The sequence below is a fragment of the Larus michahellis genome, chromosome 11, assembly GCF_964199755.1.
Source record: "Larus michahellis chromosome 11, bLarMic1.1, whole genome shotgun sequence".
Classification (NCBI taxonomy): domain Eukaryota; kingdom Metazoa; phylum Chordata; class Aves; order Charadriiformes; family Laridae; genus Larus; species Larus michahellis.
In genome coordinates, this window is record NC_133906.1 from 5,445,787 (window position 1) to 5,473,558 (window position 27,772).

The 27,772-nt window shown below is 39.5% G+C and overlaps 1 protein-coding gene across 1 annotated transcript in view; it reads left to right on the forward strand.

The window, feature by feature from the left end:
* Positions 1–27,772, forward strand: part of SLIT3 (slit guidance ligand 3) — a 522,490-nt gene that overhangs the window by 323,067 nt on the left and 171,651 nt on the right. The window contains exon 9 of the mRNA XM_074604436.1: positions 13,491–13,632. Coding sequence (XP_074460537.1) covers positions 13,491–13,632 — 142 coding nt within the window. The remainder of the gene's footprint in view (positions 1–13,490; positions 13,633–27,772) is intronic.

Here is a 27,772-nt window from a genome sequence, read left to right on the forward strand (position 1 = left end):
TTACATGTGACAAAGAAAGAGAGAAACAGTTGTACTTAGAGAAGAAGGGTTTGATCCCCTTAACGGTATCATGGATGGTAAATTAATGCCCAGCCCTGGAGGTGTGCAGGAAGTGCTATGGACACAAGGAAAATGAAATTGTGTACCAGTGATTTTTGTGACGTGATTTTCAAGAGAGCTGAGCAGCTTCTACACAGTTGCGGAGATTTGAAAATGCCCAGAATATCTGATAAATTACATTAGAAGTTTAACTAAAAGAAAAGCTTATAAATTTAACAGTCTTGGGAGAGGAAAGATAAAAGAAATGGATAAATGAATTAAGCTATTAGTAGAATCTAATTTTACCAAAGATGTAACCACAGCATTTCTTTCTTATGAAATGAAGTTTCAGATGGTGCATGAGTTCAGCTATTTGGATTTATGTGAAGTGAAGGAAAAAGAGTTGATCAGATCAGGAGAGGAGATAATAATCCCTGAATGAGAAATGTAACATGGACAGAACTCATCTAAGCTGAGTTTTCTGTGCAGACTGTGACTTCCAAAAGAGAAAAGGTTTTTAACAGTTGCATGTTGGACCAAGAACATATAAGAGAACTCTCAAGCTTGGCCTGCTTTTTATTAAAACATAAATAAATGAAAAGAAAGAAGCTTCCAGTGAGACAGTCCATCAACTGTATCCCCTAGCCCTCATTTGTGAAATGAAATATAGTCAAAAAGAAATGCATTGGAAGAGCTCATTTTAGTGGAGGATTTGGTAGAGAACTTGGCTTAGTACGTGCTAGTTCCACAAAAACCTACGTGGACGGCTAGTTTGAAGGGGATATATAGCTTCCCTGCTCCTTATTACAGTTCTTATTCCTGATTTTACAGCGTAATTTGTTCGTGATTGACTATGAAGTCAAACTAGGACAGGAGGTGAATAGTGAACTGAACTGGTCTCTCTGCAGAGGAATTTTATACAATTTAAGCTTATGTGAATCACTGTAACTAGCCTCAAGCTGGCAGTGAAAGCTGCCTTTGCATTGCAGTTATGAAGAGCTGAAATACAATGTAGTGAACTACTCTGTTTAAGTATAGGCTCAGCATTTCAAGCACTTGTGTTTTTATGGCAGTGGGAATATCACCACAGCAAAAGAAAACCCAGCTTTTCCTCCACTGTAAAATGGGCTTCATCAGAGCACTCCAGTTCAAAACCTGTGCTGTTGCATGCTTCAAACCAGGAAGAGAAGAATCAAATAATTTGGGGAAATAAGAAAAAACATCCTTAAAAAACTGACTTCTGGTTATTCTTGAAAGCCTATACAAAAATAGTTTTGTTTATAATTTTATAACAAATGTTTCTTGGGAAACACATTTAGAATGCTACATACCAAGGAGTAGCATAAGTTGGAGAAGAAAAAGTGAAACACTGGTAGAGAAGTGCCATAACTGGAACGCAAATTGCCTGATTCCTTCTGGACACTATGCCACCAGTCCTGTACAGTGATGTTCATAAGCATTAGGTGCAAAGTCTCTCAAGATAATGTTGCTAAAGTCAGAGTTATGTGCAGATATATCTGTGTAAGAGTCATACCTGTGTAAACTGAGAATCAGTGTTTCAAAAATGTTGTTCAGCTTGTGCACATAAATTATAAACATGCTGGTTCAGACGGCACGAGTAGGCAAATTGTGAGCTGCGGAAAAGCTATTCCAGGTTTCACTTGCTCACGCCCATGAGCGTTTGGCTCAGAACTGTAGGTAAATGTGTAGGATTAAATAGTGTGCAGTTGCCTGGAGAAAGGTTTGCAAATATGTCTAATTGGATTTGTGTTACTGAGGAGGCAGGGGAGAGGTCATTAACAGAACTGAGCAGGGTTGGGACTAGATGGACCCTCGCTACCGGGGGAGAGGGCTGAGTGCTGCTGGCAGTCCTGTCACCCACCAGAGCCTTCTGGCTGGATTCTTCAGCAAGCTGTCCCCTCCTCGTAGGAGAGTCTCTCCTCCAGAGCCACCCCTGACAGAGCAGCCTTCCTGGGCCTTTGCCTTAGAGCCATCTGCTCGCAAAGAAATCTCCAAGCAGTGTCTTTCTCCTGCACAGCCCCTTATTGAGCTCTGGGATGTGTTTGCTGAGACAGTCTCCTACAAGACGGTATGTTGTAGAGGGGAAATTGTGGCACCAGTTGATGTGCTGCACATGGCATGATGTATTTCTCCACTCTCTCCACCGTAACCTTGCACTTCACTGCCACATTGCTGCGACAAGAGAAACAGTACACTAGGCAAAGACGTAATGTCAGCTGAAATACTACCCGCACTCTGGTTCTTGGGAACTGTTTATTTTCCTGTTCCCTTAGCTAGCAGAGAAGCATCTGGGGATGCTGGCTTATGCTCGGTACCTCTTAGAGCCTTCCAGTCTTTGCTTGGATCAAACCCAGCTTCCTTCCCTTGTTCAGATGTGTCACTGTTGAACTGGCTTCTCTTTTTCTAACTCTCTCTCTGAAACACACGCTCTCTCTCTGCCTGTTTTTCTGTCTCGTGTCCTCCTCTGACCTCCTTAGGATAGTAAATTTATTTCATTTTCCTCTCATATCAGTTTTATTATGGATCTTTGATTTTTCTTCTACTTGCTCTTTACTTATTGAAGTTGAAATTAATCTACATATTGATCAGCTAAGTCAAGTCATAATGTGTTTTCTCACCTGCGTTAGTGTGGTCGTAAAGCTTTGTAAACTGAAGCAGTGGGTTCATGAAGTTACACCATCAGGAGCACCTTGGTCTTTTCAGAGCGCTGGGTAGGACCCCCTGAGTGACCCCATTTGGATTTTTTTACAACGATGAATCATTCTGTTTTTCCTAAGTATATACACGAGAAAATAAATATGCATCTGAACTGCATATCTAAGAATAAAGCAGATGCATTCAGGAGCACTGTATCTCATACTGGGATGTGTAGCACACTTCAGCCACTGCTGTCCTCAGCTGGCTGCTGTCAGAACAGTCAAATGTCACCAGTTCTCAACTGGTTGCTTGCGGAGGAGACTGGTAGATAAGCGGTTTCAGTGGGTTGTGGGAGGAATTTGATTTTTTCCACTGTAATGTTGCTGCTGATTCTGAGGCAGTATGTTAGATTTGGTGGTGACCCTGAAGATGCAGGTTGATATAGAATTATTATAGTTTTGGCCAGTAGCTTGAGGTATTTTAGACTGGGCAGTGTTTACAATGGAGTATGAAGACTGGATGCGATTTCTTAGGGTAGATCAGCAATTGTTATTTCTAAAAGTTCATGAATTCATGCTTTTCTCAAGTAAGAAGCACCAGATTCTAAAATCTTCATGTTAAATTGGAGCTGATGTCTTGCAATAAGAAATTCAACGAAGTTTAAGTGTAAAATATGTGATTTTTAAGTACTTTTCTAAGATACTTTAATAATGAAACAAGCATCATACAGAAGGAAGTTGGATCCATATGTCATTCTCTTTTTCATTAGAAACCATTTTCTCTGATTCTTGGTCCTTAGTTCCCATTCAGAGGATCTACAAGAACCTGAAGAAAATCAGGAGGCGTAATTTGGATGAAATAAGTTAAAATTCAGTCTGAAACTGATGCAAGAGAGAAATCATTATCAGAGCCAACCATCTAGTGATTTCTGGCTAAATAAACTGATATTGATTTTAAGAAAGTAACGGATTGATCCAAATCTTGGTTGAAGATGTAGAGTTTCTGGTTCATACAGTGAGACTGCAACTGAGTTATAATAAAGAGGAAAATATGTTAGCCTCCTGCTGCTTAATGCAGACTGGAACCCCTAATGAGGAAGCAGATTTATTTGTTTAGGTGAGTTCTAACAGTCTTAAAACATAGCTGTTACTCTCTGGCCCAGACCACAAAACTCAGTAGATTGTCTTGTTCCATTTTTGTTCTAATAACTTCATAGCATATTTTTGAGGAGAGAACCAACAATGAGTAACTAATAAAATCGCACTCCTCAAGCTTAGTATCTTAATGAGAACATTCAGAAGATGCCAAAGGGCAAGTGTGTGGGGAGAGGAACTCCCCCCATCTGCTCCTGTTTAAAAGACTGTGCAATAGTATATCTGCGTAACTAGCAGCAGGTCTGCTCCTTACAACGTGGGACGTGGAGGTACTGCCAGCACGGAAGATTGGTGCTCCCTGGAAACTAAAGAGGGGGGAGGACAGCTTGCTAAAGATGCAGATTTTGCTGGTGCTGGGCAGTAGCAATGGCTCCTGAGGGAGCAGAGTGGTTTCTCTCCACGCAGCCCATCCCAGTCCATGAAGAGAAGGGCTGCTGTTGGCCCTTTGTTTTGCTGGTCCCAGGGAGCTGGATAACAAACAGGGGAGGAGAGGGCCTTTTGCTCTGTGTGCGTACGTGTGAATAATTGCTTTTTGCCATGCAGGACACCTTCATTGTACAGCTGTGAGTCATATTAGACAAATAACATCTTTTTTTTCTCACTGTTAAGTTGGTTCATGCTTTTTGTGACCATCAACAGACCCAATAAGTGTTCTTACAATGGAGTCTTTGCAGGGCTTTCAGCGTTGTATGTCTTTTAAAGCCTTTTGATAAAAATCATGCTTTAAATTTGGTCCTAAAAAATTTTTGTGGAACTCTTAGAATTTTTACCTCCTGTAATAATTTGCTACCACAAACTAACGTTCACATCTAGTCTAAAGAAACATTTCAATACCGCACATTTGTTAGCTGCTCCTCAAATGAAATCCTGTAGGCGGTTTGGAAGGATGCTAATTGCTGTTTGATTATCAGAAATTGTTTGTTTTCTGTTTCCATTATTTTTCTTATTACAAATTTAAGTTTACTCTAGCACTAGCAGTTATGTTTTTTCATAACGTAAGAATCTCCTTCTTGAATTGCTTGGTATGTAAGATGCCAACATATGGCGCCTTTTCTTTGGGGGACAATCTTGCAAATCTGAGGGATAAATATGTATTTTTTAGGGCCCTCAATATTTCTTTCAAGACTGAAGCTGAAAATTGGCTTTAAATTACAGTTAATTTAGTTTTACTGTCTGAAAATGATGTCTTACCTTTTCAGTATAATTACCTTTGTTCTGGAATTCTCTTTTCCACAAAGCAGCATGCGTAGCTCTTTAATGCTTATTTAATGATGGTGGGTTGGGGTATAATTATTAAGCCATTGAGCTTTTGAACTGTTGCTGTAAGAATAATGACGTGATTAGTTTTTATGTTAACATCGAAAACCAGTGGCTTGTTTTATTACCAGCATGTTGGTAGTATTTTGGTATACAGTGGGAACACATCCTGGTGGTCTGTGGTGCCAGGGATCAGGACCACAGCCTTGTTCTGGGCTGCCTCACAGGCAGCAGTGGTGTTAAATGCGAAGGAACAGGGTTGGCTTTGAGTGCGTGGCCAAGCCTTTGTACGAAATCTGTAGGCTTTTTCTGTTTGATACATGTATGTGATTGGCAACACATTTATGAATAGTCAATTTATAAGAGTAATTAAAAAAATTCCTCATTCCCGGACTTTGCTGCTCGCAGGGCTGTTGCTCACGCTTTTTTCCTCTGTCCTTACTGCCTGGCACCATTTTGCCCTTTCTCAGATACACTTTCAGACTTCCCTGCCAGGCCCCGCTGTGCCTGCAGCAGGGCAGGGCCGCTGTGGAGCTGCCTGGAACTGGCCGGAACCGGCTGCAACCGGCACAGGGCGGCCCGGGCCTCTCCTCACAGAGCCCGCCCTCAGCGCCTGGGCACCGACACCTCCCGCCAAAACTGAAAGGATCTCCTGACTCACTGGATTAATTCCTTCTAATGGCAGGCAAACGTGTTTATATCAGAAGATCCATAAGAATTTTATTCATCGAGTTCCAGGTACCATAAAGAGCTTGAATGTACCAGAGGCCTCTTGCAAAAGATGAAAGGCAACAACCTCAGCCCATGCCAGGAGGAAGGCAAGAAAGGTCATCACTATTGCCTTAGCGTGTCCCAAATGCCAAAGAATTTGGCCCAAGGGATTCCGAGGTGGCTCTGGGAAGGGAACGATGCCTCAGTCTTCAGTCCTTGCCCATGCATCTGGAAAAAAGTGTTTCCTCACCCCAGATCTGGCTGTTGGGTGAGGTCGTGACCAGGCGGGACCCCCCCCGGCTGTCATTATCAGGAGGAATGTCACATTCTGCCTGATATCCTCTCAATAGCTGTGTCACTCTGTAATGATTCTCATTAAAGTGAATCTGATATTCCTTCTATTCCTGAAGAGACCAGCTTTTGTGCTGAGGCAGGGAAAGCCCTATGTTAGCTGCGGCAGGATGCAGGGCAGGGGGGCAAAGACAAATATGCAATCAAGCAAAATCAAGTTGTGTTTAAAATACCCCTTTTCAAGTACCAGCAAATCAAACCCCTCAAAGCATAGCCTTAAACTATTCCTATCCCTTCCATAACTTTATCAAACTTCATCGTGAAACAGTTTGGGTTCTTTAATGGTTAACCTGTTTAGAAGGCCATTCCAGAACTATACTCCTTTCATAGGCTTACAATTGATCACAACCATTATAGAATCAGAGAATCGTAGAATGGTTAGAATTGGAAGGGACCTTAAAGATCATCTGGTTCCAAATCCCTACCCTGGGTAGAGACGCCTCCCACTTAGACCAGGTTGCTCAAAGCCCCATCCAGCCTGGCCTTGAACACCTCCAGGGAATATCCATCATTTAACCTTGTACAGGTTGTATCCTTTCACTTAAATAATTTGTCTTCCTCTTCATTTTTATGCTTGAATATATTTATAAGTTCACTGTATTATTTCTGGACCTATTTTTAAATGTCAAGTCACGTGCACCTTCCAGGCCACTAATACAAATTGTGAAATTGGCTTTAATGAGATTACTGTGCATAGATGCCATTTGAACTGCAGAAGCACTACATCTTTGTAGACTTTCTAGAGAAAATGCTTGTGTTGACAAGGCTGGAGAAAGATATTGAAAGAAAGGCTCAGAGTGGGCACAGGGCAGAGGAGATGTTCAAAATCCTATGGAAGATTTAAATGGAATAAATTTCCCTGAGAGAAAAACAGCTTTGTCATAGCTTTGAAAGGACTTAAGATGTCTCACAGGTTCTGTTGTGGTTTTATTAATCCTTCAGAAGAGCAAATCTACCTCTTAGATCTCAGCTGTTACAGATGAGCCTGCTTTTTTGTTCTGCTTTCTTGCGTTTCCATGCAATTTTGGTGCTATTATTGTTAATTAAATAAGTGCAATATTAGTGCTTTTAGGATATGACAATGTGACATAAGGTCCGGTTTTCAATGGTGTTACTTTACTGATAGATTTTGAAACATGCAAAGTAGGTTTTTGTAGAACAGAGTAGGCTCCGTTCATTATGCCAGACCTTCCCTTCACTGCAATTGGATATTTCCTGTTTTATTCCTCAATATTTGTAAACCAATTGGTGTTGACTTTGCCTACAGAACAGTTGTGCTTATGTGCCATGAATTTTTAACAGATAAATTTACTGTTTGGGAATGTTCCGCAAAACAGTGAACTTGAATGAAATAATGAATACTCATGAGTAGCAAATTTTTGCATACCATGAACTTGATGGTATTAACATCATCAATCAGGAGCTCAAGTCACTAATCATAAATAGTTAATGCTGGGCTCAGCGAAAAGCTGTTGAACAACCATAGATGGAAATATTTGCATAAAACCATTTGCTGCACATTCCTGTAGAATAAACACATTTGTACATTTTTTTTCTCCATTAGTGCAATATTTGCCATCAATAAAGAGCGTTAACTTTGCAGATAGTCAGTTGTGATTGACTTGCCCATATCTCTCTGCAGGATTATGCACACTCGAGTGTATTTTAATACTGGGATGCAAACGCCAATCAGGAGCAATACATCTGCTTTAGGTATCTTTTTGAGATTGTATTACTGGGAGTCTAGGGAAAATTATAGCTCGTGTAGTAGTAATTGATTTCAGATGTCCCAGCATTGTAAGAAGTTCCAATGGGCTATGTAATTAAACCACAAAAGGTCATAATATATCCACAGATCTGCAATACTTGTAGTGTTTTGTTTATTGATCAATAATTTCATGTCTGCTACGCTTAAAATGATTTAAAGCCACCACTGATTTTTAACTGGGAAATCCTGTCAGATTTTTCTTAAAATCCATTAATATTTTTTACAAATAACTAATATTTTGCTGGTGGAAAAGAACTGCTGCAAAGGCAATTGGATAGGTGAGGAGGTAATAAAGCACACTACTTAGTGTGCCGTAATTGGGTGTCAGTACAAATGAGATTATTTAGTTTATTTAGTCATTGCAAAATTTATTGCAAATGCCTGTGACATTTAAACTGTTCATTTATACACCATAAACATTCTATTCTAATTGTAATATCAGTCTATTTGCTGCTCTTAAAAGGCAAGAGGCCAATGAGATGCTTACTTTAAAAAAGCAGTTAATTTCTCGGTGAACTGCTTGGTCCTAAGTCTCTCCTCTGTCTCCTCTCTCCCCCTAACCTATAGTCTGAGACTATAAAAAGTGATGCAGGTTAATGGCATGCCAAATATTAACTACCATAGTCATTGAGGCTGTCACTCCATTACATCGGGCACAAAAAGCATAGTAATTTCTGTTAAACATGTTCCTATCCTAGCTTCCACAATTTGTTAGTGTTGGTTTTTTATAGCAAAATGTATAATTGAGTTGATGATTTTTATCTCTTAGAGAAAAATATAATTAACATGGTGAACTAGTGCTGCTGTGTAACAGAAAAAATCTGAAATGACAAGATGACAGATAGTAAGAAGAACTTCAGAAGGGAAATAACATAAATGCAGCTGGTTTGTCTGTGGCCATTTCCTTCTGTTGCATCCACACCATAAGGACTTTACTGCACTTCTGAAGGACACAAACAGGAATCCTGAAATATTTTTGCTTTTCCTGTGTCTTTTCTTTTGAAGAAGTATTGGCAGCAAAAGCAAAATTCATTTTTAGATTTCAAATATCCTTCTCTCGAGGCTGTATTGCCTTGGGGTCCTTGAACTATCTGTATGCTTATACTCTGCATACCCATGAAAATCATACCCAAATTTTAATTTTAGGAACTTTAAACTCTGTAGCCTACTTAGACTGGTTGTCTTGACCAGTCCTTTTTTTACCAGCTCTCTACAACTATACAAACATTAAACCGATTAAACTCTTGAATTTTTTTGTCCTTTAATTCTATAGATCTGCTATGGAGCTTACAATAGATCCTCATTTAATTGAAACAGTTAAATCCAAATCAGATTTGAAATTCTGTGTATAGCATTAGTCAAGAAAACTTTACCATAGCAGATGACTGTGTAAGAGCTGATGGAATATGTGCCAGATTCCTGTTGTGTGTGCATGCGTAATACACTATTTTGTTCTTTGCAAATGAAAAACATAAGCACAGGCATTTGATAATAATGATAGTAATTTATGCACAAAGGCTTTTTATTTCATTAAAGTTGTCAGAAATCTACAGTCTAGATCTAGTTTTGCTCATGAAGAAGAAAGAAATTCACCAAATATAAGGGGCTGTATTCAGCATGAAATCGAAAGTATTTTTACCCTAAGCACAAAATGTCAGTGAGAAGTGGCAGGAATGTTGGATATTTTGGGGCACTCAGAGAATTCAGGCTTATAATGAGAAATTAAGTTTATAAAAATACTCCTTTTTCCATCCTATTTTAAGTAAAATGAGAAAAATGATCACTCATTGTATGTGGAAAATAGAGTCCACACAAGGACAGCTTCTTTCTTTACTTTTTACTTCACTTTCTTTCAGCGTAAGCTGTTATTTTTTCATCCCGGTTTTGTTGCATCTGCGCTAGGAATAAAGACATTATAATGGTTTCTCGTTCTATTTTGACATCAGGTACTTCCCTGGTTGACTAATGGATTATTTGTTTACTCACTACTCATAAATCAAAACTTTGCTCACATAAAAGTTCCTCTTTTGTAGTGGAACATCACAGACAAATGGGTTTTGGTCCAAATTCAGGGTAAATAAAAGGCCTTCTATTGGCTTTGGTCAGCTACGTATCAGGTGTTTGTTTGGAGAGGATCCGAAAGGCATAGCGGGCAGCACAAATAGTGTTCTGATTTACCTTTTGCCCTTCCCATTCAAAAAGTTGCTGCAAAGTTCCATGATCTTTAACTGTAGTATGATATTAATTATCACCTTGTTACTGTTGCTACCTGCTTTATATGCCAGGAAGCCTGGTGTTTCAGTCTTTTCTCTCTCTTTTCAGGGCACTTTATATAATAACCTCCTTTCAAATCATTCCTTTAGCATAGACCACTCTGCAATACGGCATCACAAAATGTGGAGGTGATGAGCTGAGTTCTGCTGAATCTTCTACTGTTGATTTGGATGCAGTAGAGTCAGTAACAGGCTCTTAAAACTCCAACTAGCAATACATCAGCTGTTTCGATGTTGTGCTGTAATGAAAAGGGAGTGTATTACTGCTTCTCTAACCCACAGTGCTGTTTTGTAGTGTTATAACTGTGCAAAATGCATTTTCCCCTTGCTACAAAGCCTCTTCGGAAAGCACATCAGACATGTGATGATAAAGGGGGTGTGGAAGATTTGACCTTGCTGTCAGCTTTCTTTTTGCCTCCCAGAGAGCAAGGGTTGCTCTGAAGTGTTTCTTCCCAGTTTGATAATTTCTCCCTATCCCTAAAAGCTTACAATAGGCTCCTTTGCACTTCCCTCACTCTTCGTTTTGTTTTGGGCATTGCACCACAATGTAGGCAGACAAAATGTAAAACGTATGTGATCAGGTTGTAAGAACAAATCTCTTATTCTTATGCAAAGGTAGCAGAGGCCTGTGTGCATTTTGAGGCAATATAAACTACTTCTGTAAGTATTCACAGTTAAGATCTCACAGAAACCTTAGACTCCATGAAAGGCAGAGCTGGCAGTGCTCAGTTGCAGAGTTGGTGATGTGCGGCAGAGCTCCATTAATTTTGAAAGAATTCTATTAATTCACAGTGATGGTATGTCTGCCCTGCATTCCTATAGCCAGAAGACAGACCCAAGAGAGCTGCTTGTCCTGTCTGTTATACATGTACGTGTTTATCTAGTGAAGATTTTTGTGTTTGTTTTGTTCAAATAGCTACAACTTAAATACTGTATTACACACGTGGTCACACATGTAGACTATGTTAAGACAATGTCTAATAAGAGTTTGAAACTGGAACAAATCAAAGTTCAGGTTGCCTGATAAATATGAAATTGATTCCTTGAGCCATATGTTTTGGGATTTAGATTTTAATTATATTATTGAATTATTGTTTTACAGTAGATTTTTGACCAGTTCATTCTGTAGGGTGAAGCTGAAACCAGCTCTGTGTTGGTATAAAAGACCGTTGCTGGTAAACTCCTTATCTGCAACTGTCACGAAGTTGGAAAATGGACTGTAAATGAGACAGGATACTTTAGCAAAGAGAAGGGATCATTAGGATCATCTCATGATGAAAGCAGCTGCCCGCTCTCATAAAGAGTGAATTTGATTCCTACCCATGCCACGAATGTTCTGTGAGATCTGTTTTTTTCAAGGTGGTCCCTACCTCTGAAAATCTAATTTCTGTATGCCTGAATTGAAATTCAGAGGTCTGGGCTGCCGAAATACAGTCACTGATAGCTCTGATTAGCGTCAATGAAAGCTATATTTAAAACACACGCAGTGGTATGAAACCCACATTTTTCTTCTGCTTTCCTGAGGGAAAGTCAGCTGATGACCCAATAAAAAAAATATTTCAAACGCAATACTTTAATTTGGCAACATTTCTTCTTACACAGTTGAAATGGTGATCTTATCCTGAAACTTGACAGTGTACTTTAATATTAAGCAGTTCTGTCATCCCTGGCTACAAAATAATATTTAGAGGCTATGACCACTTGCTTAACTAAGGGGAATTCAGAAAAACGGAAACAAATTCACATCAGAATCCAATACCTTTCTAACAGAAGACGTGATTTTGCAGTAGTTGTCTTTTGCTTTCCAGGGGAGCTCTCTCTGCCAGTGTAAAGTCAGCCTGTAGAATTTCCAGCTGATATCTTTTCAAGCTGTATCTGCCTTTCAAAAAAATGATACTTAGAAGTGCCACCGAATGTCTTTCTGATGTTGACTTTTCATTGCTGTTTAAAGTCTTTGAAAATAGGAACATATGTAGGCTTGCTATACGAGTTGACTTTGTTGTGCCTAGTTAAGGGCTAAATCAGAGGGTATGTAGGCATAAATCAAGAGAGAAAATTTACAAGACTGTTCCATTCTTATAAAATTTTAACTATCATAATTATATCGGATTGCAAATTGATGCAATCAAGTATTTTTGGACTTTCTGTCACCTGCAGTTATAATTTATGAAAGTATCAGTCATGGGTCTTTTCCAAGACAAACCCCAAGAATGTACAGCTTTGTGTATAGTTTTCCATGTTTTGACATGTATTTGTAATTTGACAATTACGATGTTTTAATTTTTCCGACCAAATATGTTTTGTGATTATAATCCACCACAGTCTAGAAAAATACCAGTTTTTCCTGTTTCTATTATGATTTTGTCACTTCTTAACAACACAAGCCTTCACATTCAGCCCTCTGTGTCTGGTCAAAAAGACACTTGAGGCTTCTTTTGTGACATGTACTTTGGAAATATGACTCATTCTAAATAAGTCAATAACTGCTACATCTTGATAACTTCAATTAGTGTAGCAAAACCATTTTATCTGTGTCTAGGTGTACGTATATATAAAAATTTTAGATGTAAGAATCATAACCATTTGAGTAAAATTGATATAATTGCTACAGTTTTGAAAAAACTTAATGACACTTAACTAAACCTACATGTATAGAATGTATATAGAGTAATATCCTCATGCTAAAGCTTTGCTCTGTAGCTTCTTGCCTTTCAGTGGAATTACTAGATTAAGCAAGGATTTGAAGGTTTGAACTCACTTTTTTCTAAATTCTTTTTGTGTTTCCATTAACTGCACTGTCTAATCTTGAAAAACCTAGCTTTATATTTCCAGTCTTTATGCCATAACAGGTTACCTCATTTCAAAAACATAAGTCATCGTTGATGACAGTCTTCTCTCAGTGTGTAAAAACACTCAAGGAGTGTTTGTGTAATGGAAACTTCTAGGCAAAGACAACTTTTGGAAATACTACTTGATCTTAAGGTTTATTTTTTAAATCTTTGAATAAATTGATACGGCTGATCACGGAGGGGACCAAAGAAGTGTTCATGAGGGAAAGAGATTGATAGAGTGGAGACTGAGGAAGAATAAGAACACAGCAATCTTCTACACGTTTTCTCTGCAGTTGATTTGTAGCACATTATATTCAATGAATCCAAGTAAATTATTACTTTATATAGTAAAAGGACATGGAAAATTCAGAGGCTGATGTGTTTTGTTGTGAAAATCTCGGGCAATCATTTTTCAAAACTAACATTTAATGTTTTCATTGTGTCTCAGGTTCCCAGTCTGAACCTTCATCGTGCAGTGCCAGTTCCATCACTTGCCCATCTGCCTGCACCTGCAGCAACAATGTGGTGGATTGTCGAGGAAGGAGCTTAACAGAAATTCCAGCTAACCTGCCAGAGGACATTTGGGAAATGTAAGTGCCAATGTAATGCACTGTTCTTTTCCGCATCTCTCTGGTTTTAGTCCATGTCATAGCCTCCTGTGTGGAAGAAAGGCACATGTTTTGAAAAACCTGCTGAGCACTTATCAAGTATATTGTAGTTGTCTACTTTGCTTTCATTCTTTTAACCTAAACGGTCAAACCATTCTTTAATGTAAATTAAGATATTGTTTGAAGTTGCCCTACCCCAAAGCAAGATGAAGTTCTTGGCATGTTATGTTCAGATTGTGTTTACATCTCACAAATCTGGAATTACAGTTCTAGAGTCAGGAAAAGAAAACACACAGTCCTTTTTTTTTTAATTCAATTGTTTTTATTTTTAGTTGGTGAATTCCCCAAGAGATGGAGGGATTTCTTGTTAGCTTGGCGGGATGCATTTGTAATGAAGTGTGACATCAGAACACACTGTCCCTGCTGATTTTGCCTTCTATTTCTTGTCTCCCACATTTTGTTATTCCAAATCCTTTAACGCTTTTGTGACTTTTTTGTGTTGTAACATCAGATGCTGGTTTTACAGACTCGTTTGTCTTTACTACCTTTAGGAATTGCAATCATCTATTTTTGTGTGCATGTCGTCATACTACTGTGGTTGTGAAATACTGTCACGTTAAACGAAGTTGCTTTTCGTTAGTCCATAGGGAATGTAGATCAGTTCTTTTCCTATTGAGGTGCTTGTCATACAGAGGTTACTGTCATCCACCCAGCATTTACAGTCTACACAGTATGGATTCAAATATTTGTATAGTCACTGGGCTCATTCAGCTTCTCATTGCTGTAGGAATACTGGTACATAGCAAAATTTGCTAGGATAAAATATAAATTGAATTGCTTGTGTGTAGCCTGGCCCACTATGATGTGTCAGGAGTGTGACAGTTAGGGCCAATGAAGATGATGAGCTATATTATTTGGTGGTGATCTTCTCTACACCACCGCTCCTTTAAGTCACTTTATCAGTTGCTTTTATAATTGATCTGAAATTTGTTTGCATTGCTATTTCAGCACAACAGTTTAAAGATAGTTTACGCTTGATTGTGCATCTCCACAGAAAAGATATATATTAGAAATGAAAAAATTAGCTCAGTAAATGCAAAGAATAAACAACAGCTTAAAGTTAACGTTTTTGAGAATCTATCTAGAGCATGCAAAAATGTTTACAGGAAATATAAACTCTTATGCAAGCTGTTCTGCATTCCCATTACCTGCTTGATCGCTTCCTGACAAAGTTCAGCATGTATTGGTTGTGTTCATTTCTAGTATATTGTGGCACACGAAATATGCATGTAATACTTGTTTTTCAGTGTGTGAAAGTTGGTTAAAATTATCCTGGAAATACGAATTGTGTTTGGCATACTAAGAATACTCAGTATTTAGTCCTCGTTCCAATTCTGTCAAATGGAGTACAAATTTTCAGGAGTGGCTGGAATGGTTGAATAATAAGAGACAGAGGATGAAATCAGTCCAGACTTGCTCCCAAATTGGGGTTGGGCTAGGAGAGTTTTAAAATTTTGTTTTGTAGTGTTGAAAATGCTAGCAGAAATCAGATGATCTTTGTGGCTCCATGCCAGAGTCACATGGAGAGCAGTATCTGCAGGAAGGCTGCAACTGGTGAGCGCCGGCACTCTCCTGACAGTGCAGTCCCTCTCAGTGTGATAAAGCAAGTGAAAATGTTCACCTTCAGTGCCGTTGCAGTAGCATCGAGTGTCCAAGTCTTGTCTCCAGTTGGGTTGCTCCAGCCCACAGACCCAGCCCCTGTAACTTGTCGTAAAAGCAAGTTAAAAGATCTCCTTAGGAGAGCAGAAAGCGAAGGAAGACTTGGAGAGCCTTTAAGTTAGATGATGAGATTGCGAGTCAAGATGCATATAACGTTTTAAGAAACTTTTGTAACGTGGAGGTTATAAACCTTCTAGATCTATAGAACACCATATAAAGCTCTTAGCGCGCCATTTAATGATTTAGATCTGTCAGGCTTCTTGCATTTTAGACAGTACTTATTTGAGTCTTTGTAGATAAACCTCTTATATAGCTCTAAGCCTGCACATAGAATCATCTAGGTTGGAAGGGACCTTTAAGATCATCAAGTCCAACCACCAGCCTAACACTGCAAAAACTACCACTAAACCATGTCCCTAGGCACCACATCTACTCATCTTTTAAATACCTCCAGGGATGGCGATTCCACCAGTTCCCTGTGCAGCCTGTTCCAACGTTTGATAACCCTTTCTGTATCCTTTGCAATTCACAGGCACTTCAGGTGGGAGTAATTTTGCAGAACTTCAGAGTCTAACCCTCATGAAAACATTTATTGCTGCCTTTCTGTGGGAATCAATCCTGTGAAGATTTGTTTACAGAATATGTGTATGGATTAGAAGATTTAAGTAGTTCTATCTATTTACAATGAGGGTGGTGAAATACTGGCCCACGTTGCCCAGAGAGGTGGTAGATGCCCCGTGCCTGGAAACATTCATGATCAGGTTGGACAGGGCTCTGAGCGTCCTGATGTAGTTGAAGATGTCCCTCCCTGCTCATTGCAGAGGGGTTGGACGAGATGGCCTTTAAAGGTCCCTTCCAAACCAGACTATTCTATGATTCTGTCAGAGTAAGTCTTAGCAAGTGACATCACTTAGATACAGTTTTTCCTACTGGTAAAATGGTGTTGCCATTTTGTAAAAAGTACTAGTAAAAAAGTGCTGTTAACCTTATATCCAAGGGCAAGGTATTACATATTCTTATACAGAGTAAAGGATATGTCACATAGAAAATGTTTCTGGAAAGAGGGAAGAAGCTGCCGCAGTGATTTCCTGGAAAAATCCTGACATAAATTCTTTTGACCAAGATAGCCATCCTGGTTTATGCAGAAGTCTGTCATACTGCTCAGAAATTCAGTTTGTCTGAGGCTGCTCCGGGCTTATTCAATATAAAATCCATCCAGAGGTCTGGTTCCAGCTACACATGGAATAATGACTGCCTTTTGATTTGATATGATAGGCAGAATAATACTCTCTTGCTGTAATGCTATAGCAACAAGGCCAAGTAAATTCTTTCTACATGCTGCAACGCACACGTCTAGCTCTCACACAGCAGTTCTGTTGGTTTTTTTTCCCATGGGATTTATCCCCCATGGCTGGAATTTAGTCAGACCCTTTATATAAAAGGTGGCTATGTAGTGGTGCTGCCTGAACACTTCTTTCTGGACTCTGTAATCCTATGCTCTGGTCCTCATTATCTTTGACAGATCTAACTCTTACTAGCGAGGAGATTCCTCCTATGGAATATGGGGCACTGACAAACTACATGGCTGGGTTGCTATTACGTAGAATCCTAACGGATATTGCTGGAGATGGTGTATTTTTCATTCATCTGTTTCTATCTAGCATTGTAAATACTCATTCCACTAAAATACATTTCCCCCTAAAGACTGTAGTCCATTCATAATATTTATATGATAGTATTAAAATGCTGTGCTTTCCTCAGTTCCACTTGGGGCATTTCCAAGTTCCTTTGCTTGCTTATTAGTTGCATTCAGTTACAGCTTTCTAGCTCTTTATTTCCCCTTAACTCAGTATTTCTTTGTAAGCCAAATTGTATCTGGTAAGAACCCTTGACTGACAAACTGTTCTACAAAAATGAAACACACAGCTGTTACTCTAACATGGTTATTGAAGGTGACCTACATTTTTCACTCTGTGTATTAATTAAAGATCTTTTACTCAGCCTTCCTGCCTTTCTTCATTAACATGGGTAGGCGGAACCTTCTCTGACAAAGCTGCCAACAAGCCCTAAATTTGTTTTTGTTGATAAAAACCTATCAGAAAACAGGTAACTTGGTTGTCACGGAACATAAAACAAGTATCATATGACACTAATTTTCTGTTGCTGCTGACCTCTGCCACAGGTGACTTAGAAGTCTGTTGTGTTACTCTATTACACCTCTCCCTGAGGTGCATTATCCTGAAGGCCCTCGTTGCAAGAATGTTTATTATTAAATAAAGGCATTTAGGAAAGCTAGAAATCTGTATCCTAGCCTTGCTTTTTCATAATTTCATAAAATAGGTAGCTAGAGTGTACAGAATACAATTCATTTTTTTAGAAAGCATCTTGTTCAGTGGGGAGCTGACATCGGCAGCCAAATTGACTGAGGAAAAATGAGTTACAAGAAATTGCAGCTGAGGAATACAGACTGTGTGTTGAATGTTATAAAAGATTCTCTGTTTACAAAGTGGTTCTCTTGTGTTTTATAGAGGAGAAATGAACAGTGTATGTTATAGAGAAACACATGAGAATAAGCACAGAAAAGTTTTGCATGAATACTTGGATAAAAACAAAAGTCATTAAGCACCTGGAGGCATTTACTGAAAAAGAAGTACCAAAACAAATATGGCTTGATGGTTTGCTGGTAAATGAACAATATAGTCATTTCACTACAATGGAACAGCATCTACAATAAAAGGAGGAATTTGCGTTTCTTTAGAAAGGGTGAGAGAAATTGCATGCAAGAAAAATAGGGAACAGTGTGTGAATGCAGAATGGACTTGACCTTGAAGGGATACGGGGAAGCAGGGATGACCTAGAAACTAGTAGGAGGCAAAGTCTCCAAAGAATATGTTTTTCTGATCAGACTTGTTCACAGCCGCGCAACCAGTGCCTGTCAGGCTGAGTGACAGCTCAGCCCATAAAGACCGCAAAGCCACGGTATGGTAGAGACCTGTTAAATGCAAAGCTACCAGCTGTGCCTGCGAGAGCCACTACCCTGCAGCTTGAGGGAGCTTGGAAGGGTGTTGTGAGAAACACACTTGCTGCAAGAGCGGATTTCACTCAGCATGTGGTTTGGGCTGTTGTTGGCTCAGGACGTTGGGCTGGATGGATCTGAGCTCTGGCGCTGTCTGCCTGTTCTTAGTCATTAGTGTTTGTCTGGTTTTATGCCAGGGAAAGGACAAATTTCCTGCACTTGCAAATGTGTGGCACTGGGAGTAGTGGCATTGCTAGCCCTGTCTGTTGTGTTTCAAACAGCATTTGCTTCAGCATGCTGCCTGCCAGTTTCGTTTGATGCCTCCCAGTACGGGAGAGTGATCAGTAACTCCCTATTAATCTTTTCCCAACCTCACTAGACTTTTCCTCTGTCCCTTCTTTAGAATGTCGTTTTCATGCTCTTTGTCTATCTCAGACTGATCTACTTCTTTTTTTTTTTTTTTTTTTTAATTTATCACTGCAAACAAGGCTGTATTTTAGGATATTAATTTTGGACAGCTTTTGTCTGAGAATTTCGTACACCTTAAAACAGTAGCGCAGGGATTACTACTTCTGCCTTTGTGTTTCTTAAATATTGGTGTAAGACCTTCCCAAATGAAAGCAGGGAACAGCCCCCCAGAGGCTGGCCCTCCTGCTGCCGTCTGGTCCGGAGCGCGTGGGTGCTCACGCTGTGGTGCCCAACAGCAGGCAGGCTCCTGGGCTGCTGGAGCAGCAACCACTGGCACCAGTGCTGGCACTGGGCACTGCTTCTCGGAAGCATCTTCAGGTTGTGTAAAACAAGGATTTGAGTAATTGCCATTGCTAAGGGCTGGATTGTGGACTGGGACAGATGCTTGAGAGAATAAAGACTTAGCTGGGCCCAGTAGGGAAACTGTTGGGAAAAGAAGGCTGAACTCAAATAAGGAAACAGCAAAATACGTGATGAGAAAGATTAGGAACAAAGGCAATCAAGACAGGTTGATGAAAGTGCTGTGATTCTGAGAAAGTGAGGAGTATTTATAGATAAGGCCTGGGACAGAAACTCTGCTGGGTGGGCTGGGACACTGGGTGGCATGGATGGTGGCTGGGCAGGCTGTGGGGCTGGGACAGAGTGACGCAGGTGAAGATGGAGCTGAGGAGTCTCTTCCCACCATAAGACACATGTATCTTGCAGAGCCTTCCTGCCTTGTCACTGTGTACTTGAGAAACCCAACAACAATTTGTGTATCTGCGCACTAGTGACCATCTACAGAGAGATTAACTACTGGACTACACAGGGATTTGCTGTTTTACCTGCTGCTCTTCCAGTTAGACATCAGCGCAGAGGTCTGGGAGGTGTACTTTTGTTACACGTGAGTTTCCTTGTGACAGAATTAGTTATTTCAGCTTTTGGGTTTGAATCCACTAAATTAAATCTATTATTAAAAAAAAATTAAAAATAGGCAATGCCAAAGTTAATGTTTGTAGCTGCAGTCTTCATTCAGTGCTTTTGTATATATTTGTTGTGGTATGTACTTTAATTCCAGCTTAGTCTCATGTTGCTGTTATAAGACTGGATTCATTTCTTGTTGTCAAGGGATGCATCAGGGTCATGTAGTGAGGGAACCTGTGTCTATAGGATCTGTTTATTTGTTGCAGAACCAGGAAAATTCTAAAAGGGGACTGTGGGGAAGATAATCTTATGAATGCACTTCTTGCCGGTGGTTTTGTTAATTGATTCTGGGCAAGTGACTTGCACAAACTTTTCATGGGTGGTCACTAGTGATGTAATCCTCGGTTTCTAGCTGACTCAGCTGAGATATTCAGAAGTGCTGAGGACTCACAGCTGCAGCAAAAGTCAATAGGAGCTGTGCTTTGAACACGTTGTGCTGTGCAACGCTAATTACTTTGAAAAGCCAAGTCCCAATCATCTGCAGACTTATAAATCAAACTCCAGAATCTAAAGTATATCCTTAGATCTTGAAACTGATCTTAGATTTCAAACCTGTGCTTTTTCGTATCAAGTTTGCTGTATCGCTGTTACTTAACCTTTACAACAATCTCTGTCTGGTGAGATTAAGAGAAATATAATTGTATAAAGCAAGGGTAATACTGGATAGGATGTATCTGAATCAGAAATGAAGACCTTTTTGTTTCAATGCTGATGTAATTGCTCCAGACAGAGTAAAGAGGCTGACAGTCCCTCAAGGAAAAGTGCTGCTTAGGCACCCGTATCTGGTGAGGTAGTAACCAGAGCTTCCCGTCTGGCTTCTGAGCAGAGTGAAATAGGATGGCAGCCCTTCCGCCTGCATCTAGGTTTGGCTTAAGGTCAGTTTTGAGTCACTTGTTCTATGTTGGTTTGGTGTATCATTCTCACTATCGATAGCTGAATTGATGACTGATATTTTATGAGTAGTGCTTGATTTTGGTGCATAACTTCTACTCTTAGGAAAAATGTTAGAGTTTGAGCACTAAGGAAAAATCTAATGCACCTAACTGTTGGTTTTCTCATGGTTCTGTCAAAATGAAAACCTTCTTTTCTGCAAGAGAATCACTTTGAAAGGCAATGTTCTATTTGTTCCACCCTTAATTAATGCTTTTCTGACAAATTAATTATTTAGAGAATTGCTGTCATGAGGTTACCACTGTGTGGGGCAGTCTTGAAGACAGACCTGTAGATAGATGAGTTAGTGGCTTTTGTTGCTTCAGTAATTCTCTTGAGAAAAAATTACCTTCTCTGTTCTTCAGTACCTGTAGGAGTGTGTATTATAGGAGAGCTGGGATTTTAGTTATGAATCTTGATGAAGCTTTGTGATTTGAGGAAGGGTAATCAACAAATTCTGGGCATTTAAATTACTGGTATATTCAAAATCAATTTTCCAATGATTAAAATAAAGTCAGAAAAGCTATTATAAACAGCTTGAGCGCTGGTAACTCTTTATTTTAATAAAATAAATTCTTTTCTTATAGAAATTATAAATTAACGGTACCACAATAATTTCATGTATATTAAGTTGGCTTTGAAGTGTTCAGCTTCTTAAAGGCAAGAGTTTTATCTTTTTGCAAGAACATAAGTGTGTAGAAACTATAAACTTTGGGGACAGAGGAATAACAGTTCAGCATTTAACATTGTCCTTCCTCCTAAAACAAAATTATAATAATTTTCGCAGGCTTCCAGTAAATATTGTAGCTAAAGCCAGCACAGTATTTTTGAACATGGTAATAAATGTTCCATAATTGCCTCTGGTGGCAAGTTCTCTGGCTAGGGAATCAGGTTGGCTCCTGTAGTTGAATCATATAATATGATTTTCATTCACTGCTGTAAATTGGCTCTGGACAGCTTCACATGTCAACTTTGACTACTATTTTCTGGATCTCACTAGGCAAACTGTCATTCACTCCTTGCATTCAGTATAAAACGGGTTTCTATTGTCAGGCCAAAAATATGTAGAAAATCTTATATTCTGTGAGGGCAAGACACAAAAATAATAAAATATTTTCAGATTGAGAATCAGTAGAGAAAAGATAAATATATGGGAAATGTCAAAAATAAGGGTGTTTTCTGTGCTGAGACAGATTAAGGAAAACAGGAAGCTATGTATCACAGTTCTAGAAACAAGCAGTAACGTCAAGGAGTTTCTGATGCAAGATCAAGGCAGGATTTATTTCTTACATCTTTACTTGTATTTGTAAAATTGAGTGTAACTGATGTCATCTGTAGGCATAAGAAGATGTTTGTTTTGATAAATCTAGATTTCATACACATGATAATTTCCATTTTGGCTGTATCATTTTTTTACCTTCTCTCCTCTTTATAATTGTGACATTTCTTTAAAAAAGAAAGTTATGTGCAGGTGAGTTTTACTCAGGCAGGTTGTGTAGGAGTTAGTAACCTTACGGGGTGTGTAGGTTTGGGGTTGTTGGGTTTTTTGGTTTGGGTTTTTTTGCGTGTGTTCTTTTTTTTTTCTCCAGAGACAGTCCAGCAGGAATATAAATTTAGCCTTATTAATAAAAATGTATGGTGTGAACAAAAAGGCATATATCTTTTTTATCTAATATAGTTGTCACTCAAAAGCTCCTGTTTTGCCAAGCAAAATGAAATTATAATGTATAGTGAGTATGTGTCTCCTGAAAGATGATTATGAAAGTGTAGAAGGAATCACAGAAAATAAAATAGGGAGCAGCAAATCATAACTTTGAAATAAAATATACTAATCAGATTTTTTACTGCATGAAACACTAATTGCCTTTTGGCTTACATGTGTTCTTTTTATTTTGCTAAAAAAATAGGTAAAGAACAAAGAATTTGAGGAATGTTTATATTCACATGACAGAATCTGTTTTGTTGACAAAATATTACAGGTGGCAGAACTTCAAGTACCAGAAAGCTTTTTAATTTTCTTACTTATTTCTTGCATTTTACCTTTTCCTTGTTAGTATTTGTAAGTGTGTACTAAAAATAGGTGTTACAGAATGTATGGAGCTCTTCACAATAAGTTAAGATTGTAGATTAAACAAGCACTTTTTTCCTTCCTCTCAGTTTACTGCTTCCATTTCCACTAAGTCTAAAAATATATTTTTGTGTTACAACTTGACAAGTGTAATGCAAACCAACTTGAAATCCTCAGATCCCTGAGCTAGTTATTGCATTGTTAGAAAATTCAGAAAGTGATCTGGGCTGGAAGTTTCTTGAAGTAGTTGGAAGTCAACAAGAGGGGCGGGCAGGAGTAACCTACTAACGTAATAATGAAATAGCAATGTGACTTGTTGAGGGGTTGGTCTTTCTGGGACCCAATGAAACAAAAACCTACTCTCAGTAAAACAAACATTATGAGTCTGGTTTGTTGAAAAACTTTCGTATTTGTTTACATTTATGAAATGTAACCATAGGCAAACTATTGCTTTCCAGTAGGCACGGTAGAAACCATGTGTCTGCCAAGTATAGACGTCAAGCTTCAGATTACAAACAAACAAAGCAAACCCCAAAAAACCCAATCCAAAAAATAACAACAAGAAGTGCTCAGCAGAGGTCTAAGATTGAGTCAGCCTCAGAGCAGATGCTGTGTTGTTGAAGTGAATGCAAGAACCTCATCCTCTCTGCAGCACCCTGCAGGCTGGTATCCTTGGAGCCTTCTGAACTGGAATCACTGGGTCGCGAAAATCTAGGAGTGTAATCCGTGTTTCTGCTGGTTTTGCTACACCACAAGATCTCAGAAACACAAATGGACATTAACACATGCATGCTGATTGAATGAAGCATGCAATTGGGCTGCATTTCAGCAGTAGGGAGTTGGAAATTGCCACCTCTCTCCAGCCAACTTACTTTCTCTTTCCTGGGTTTGTGTTCACAGCCACATGCCTGTAAACAGGTAAAATTCTTCCTGCAAACTCTGATCCCAAGTCCATGTGACACAATAAACTCTGCTGAGATGGGAAATTGTCTAGTCTAGCATAAGAGTGGAGAGACAGTATTTCGTATTCTACCCTAGAACATCTTCTGTTTAACCTTTAGCGTTCTTGCTGATTGTAGCCACTGATGAGGGCTCACAGGGGAGCTCCCCTAAGTCCCTGCTTTTGCTCCAGAGCGCAACCCACAAACAGTTCGTGCAATTGTGGCATTGCAGGGAGAGGGAGCTCAGGCACCAGCAGTGTGCTTGGTGGGTGCCTGCACCCTCACTCCAAGGATAAAGCAAGGAAAATAAATCAATGAGACTGCTATGAGAACTAACAATGAAAGGTGATGGGGGCCAAAAATTCCACCCGGGAATGTGGGGTATCATGGTGGTAGCTGGAGAAGCCTGGAGGTTTGGTAGTATATTACTACGTTCTGGTTGTTCCTGTTGGTGTTGTGTATGTATGGATGGCATTGGTGTTATGTCAAAAATTGTTTTGCAAAATACCTGTCTACAGATTTCTCTCATGTCTTCCTGCTTGTCTGTACCACATTTGATGCAACATTATTAACATACTACAACAGAGCTGGTAGATTCATAATGTCACTGCCGTTACAAATTTACCAGCAAATACCTGACCAACTGCTCAACTACAGAGTTGTGTCAGCTTAAACTAAACTCATTGTGGTATGTCAGAAGATACAACATCGCTAGCACTACTTTTTGATGAACACCATGTTATCAGGAAACATATCGAAACATCTGGTTTCATTCTGAAAGATGTCTTTTGGTGAGCAGAATTAGGTATGTAGCTTCCTAGGTAGATTTATTTTGAAAAGTCACCTAATTTTTGATAGGATTTTGTCTATTGAAGATCTGCCCTTAGATGAATCGTTAAGAAGCAGTGCTTTTTAAACTATAGCAGGAGCTTGACAGTTAGACCCTGAGAATCATCACCAAACGTCGGAATATGAAGGGAGACTCTGGTTGTCACCTTGTATTAATATAGGCAGATGGTTTACTGGCTCTCAACTCTCCAGTTCCGAAGGCAGACTCAATGAGATGGATTTATAATACATATTATTAATTTTATTTGGAAGTCATTCAGGCACTGTGATGAAAGGCAGGATTATAGAAGTCTTGGAGAACCATATGTGTTTAGGGTTTTTATAGTGATGGTGGAGTCTTTGGCTGAGGTAGAGATTGAAGGCTTTAACTGTCTGTTAAAACAAGCAGTAAGCACAGGTGTTTAAAATGCTGAATGTCCTGCCATCCCAAAGCACGTTTTCTACCTGTTTTCTACCTGTCAGAGAACTGAGGGGTGAGAGACAGAGCCACAAAAAGGCTGTGCCTTGGTAATGTACATGCATAAACACTTTCTGAAGCAGCAGGACTGCAGGATTTGGCCTTGCACTTAGCAGAGAAGTGCCCTGTGCAGTGCTGCAGTGCAGTGGTGTAAAGGTCGATGACTGCAGCTTCTGCGTTTTTCACTGCAGAATAAGCCGCAGGTTCTGACTGCGTAACTGCAGGGCAGGATTCCTTCCTTCACAAGGGTGCCTCCTATCGAGGGCTGTCTTTGGGTAAATGCCTCAGTGCAGCTACCCAAACCTGTTGTGCATGGTAGGAATAAAGCTTATATTTCAAATGAAGAGGCAAGAAAAAGGGGTCAGGACAGGGCTCAGATCTAGCCCATATTTGTAGTCAGAAGACTAGATTTTAAGTATGACTTATTCCTCTTAAATACTGACAATATATCTGTGGACTTTTATTCATCAGAGTCCAAAATGTATGATAAGATACGTAAGTCCAAAATAGGAGATAAATGTAAGATAATGGTCTAAGCAGCTTCTGTAATCCAAGTTGTTCTCCTTGGCAAGAAGGAACAGTCTCCCTCTTGATTGTTAAGTGCTCTAGAAGTTTCTTCCGTACTAATACAAAGAGTTCTCCCTAGCCCTGGGCTTTGTCACTGTGGGGGATGCACACGCTGCGTATTTCCCCTCAAGTAGTCCCTAACCAGCTGCCTGCAAATCCCTGCTTACAGGGCAGGAGAAAAGTGAGGGGTTTGCCCTTCCCAGCAACCTTCACGCAGGTTGTGTGCATCCTGCCAGGCGCGAGTGTGCTACAGGTTACTGCTGCACACTAATCTGATCTTCTGCTTTCACTCTCTCGGAGATTGCTTTTGGTTATTGGCTGCCTGAGTGATGCAAGCCTGAAAGAGCCCCAGCACAGGGAGCAGAGCGACGTGATCCAGGGAGCAATCTGGCTCATTCACTCGCTTTCTCTCTCTCCCAGCGGGGAAGTTCATGACTGCCCAGTGCAGAGGGACGTTTCTGACACGTCTCAGGCAAGAGCTCGGTGGCACTGTTAATAGAGCATGGCTGTCTCATTTGTAGGCTCTATTCATCTGACAGCTAAAAATTATCAGTACTGATGCTTCGCTCCCTCTCTCTTTTTCTCCAAGCTAGTGATTTTTCTATGTTATGGGTAGGTAAGCTTGACAAAACATTACACATTAGCAGCTGAGACGGTGTTTGAAATGGGAAAATTGCTAGCAAACTGCTCCATTAGAGACCCAAATAACAAATTCTTTCTTTCCCTCAATGAAAGAGAGATAGTTAAGGCCCAAATTAATACGTCTGTCTCCCCCACTCTGCAGGGGGAATCACTCTTCAAGACAAATGGCTTTGTCACTCCTGAGAGTGTGAGCTGGCTATACAAAGGCTACATTAGGCAGAGTTTTTTTTTTTATCCTTTGCGCTTTGCCATCCTTGGTGTGAGCAGTATAGGCACCAGATGAGGAGGTGATGAAAAGATTTGCACCTCAGTGAACTTTGAGATGGATTAGCATGGGAATTTGAGTGCTTATTCTTTACTCTGGGATCATTTTTCATATTTAACTGCATTGTTTCGCTCTGCTTCCTTTGTTGTTGTTTTTTTCTTCTCCATTATGTTTACTTTTTGCTCTCATTGCTGCAAAGTCATTTAAAGACAGTAGGAAGAAGAAGGACTTCATCCTGTCTAACATCATGTTATTACAAGAAAAATGTATCTGAATCCATTGGGCCCTCATACTTTCCAATCTCTGATAATGTATTAGAGAAAAGAAAGGAAATTGTTCTTGTCCTTTGATGTTGTTGTCAAAGACTCTAAAATAAAGCTTCGAGAGGCAGACAGAGCATTGCTGCGTGTCAGAAGGGGGGAGATATGCTTCAATTCATCTAAGTGATACAGCTGGCAGCAGGCGACATGGCACAGTCAAACGGGTAACTGAAAAGGAGGAACAAAAGCCCCTGAGAGGTTTGAACATGGCCAATTTATTTTATCGGTTTTGTGAATTCTACTTGTGGAGTCTTTTAAATAGAACTTATTATGAAATACCAGAGGAAAATTGAGGAAAATTTCATTGAGTTGTAAGAAATCTTAAATGTGGGGGATAGTGTTCAAATGATCAAAATTTAGCCTTTTAGGACTGTGTCTCTTGCACAGAGATCTCAAATGTGTTGAAAAATTATTTTATAGTGTATTCTGGTGATACACACACACAAAAATGAACTCACTGATGTTGCTTTGCACTAGCACAGATGGTTTTATAGTGTATGACAGCACTTTGTAGTGTGCAGGGATAGACCATGAAAAATACGGTTTTCCAGAGCTCATGTTCTAGGTAAACAAGGTAATTTTCTCTGAAATAAAATGTGGCTGTAAAATTTAGGTTAGCTTTTCACTTTTTTGCAGAAAAAAATGACAGCACTAGGTAAGAAATCTGTTTTTCACATTACTGAAAGATGGCACCTCTAGCAGCAGTTTGCCATTATATTGTGAATAACACTGTTTTATAATTACATCCTTGTCCTGGTTTGAGGCCTTCATCGCCTTGAAATGGGCAACAACCCTTCTGGCAAAACCTAGTGTTTCCTAGAGATTTTTAATCCTGTACTGTCCTTCATGTGTCATTTATGAGCTCAGATGAGGTGAAAGCACAAAGTATTAATACAAATAATTCGCTTTCCACTATT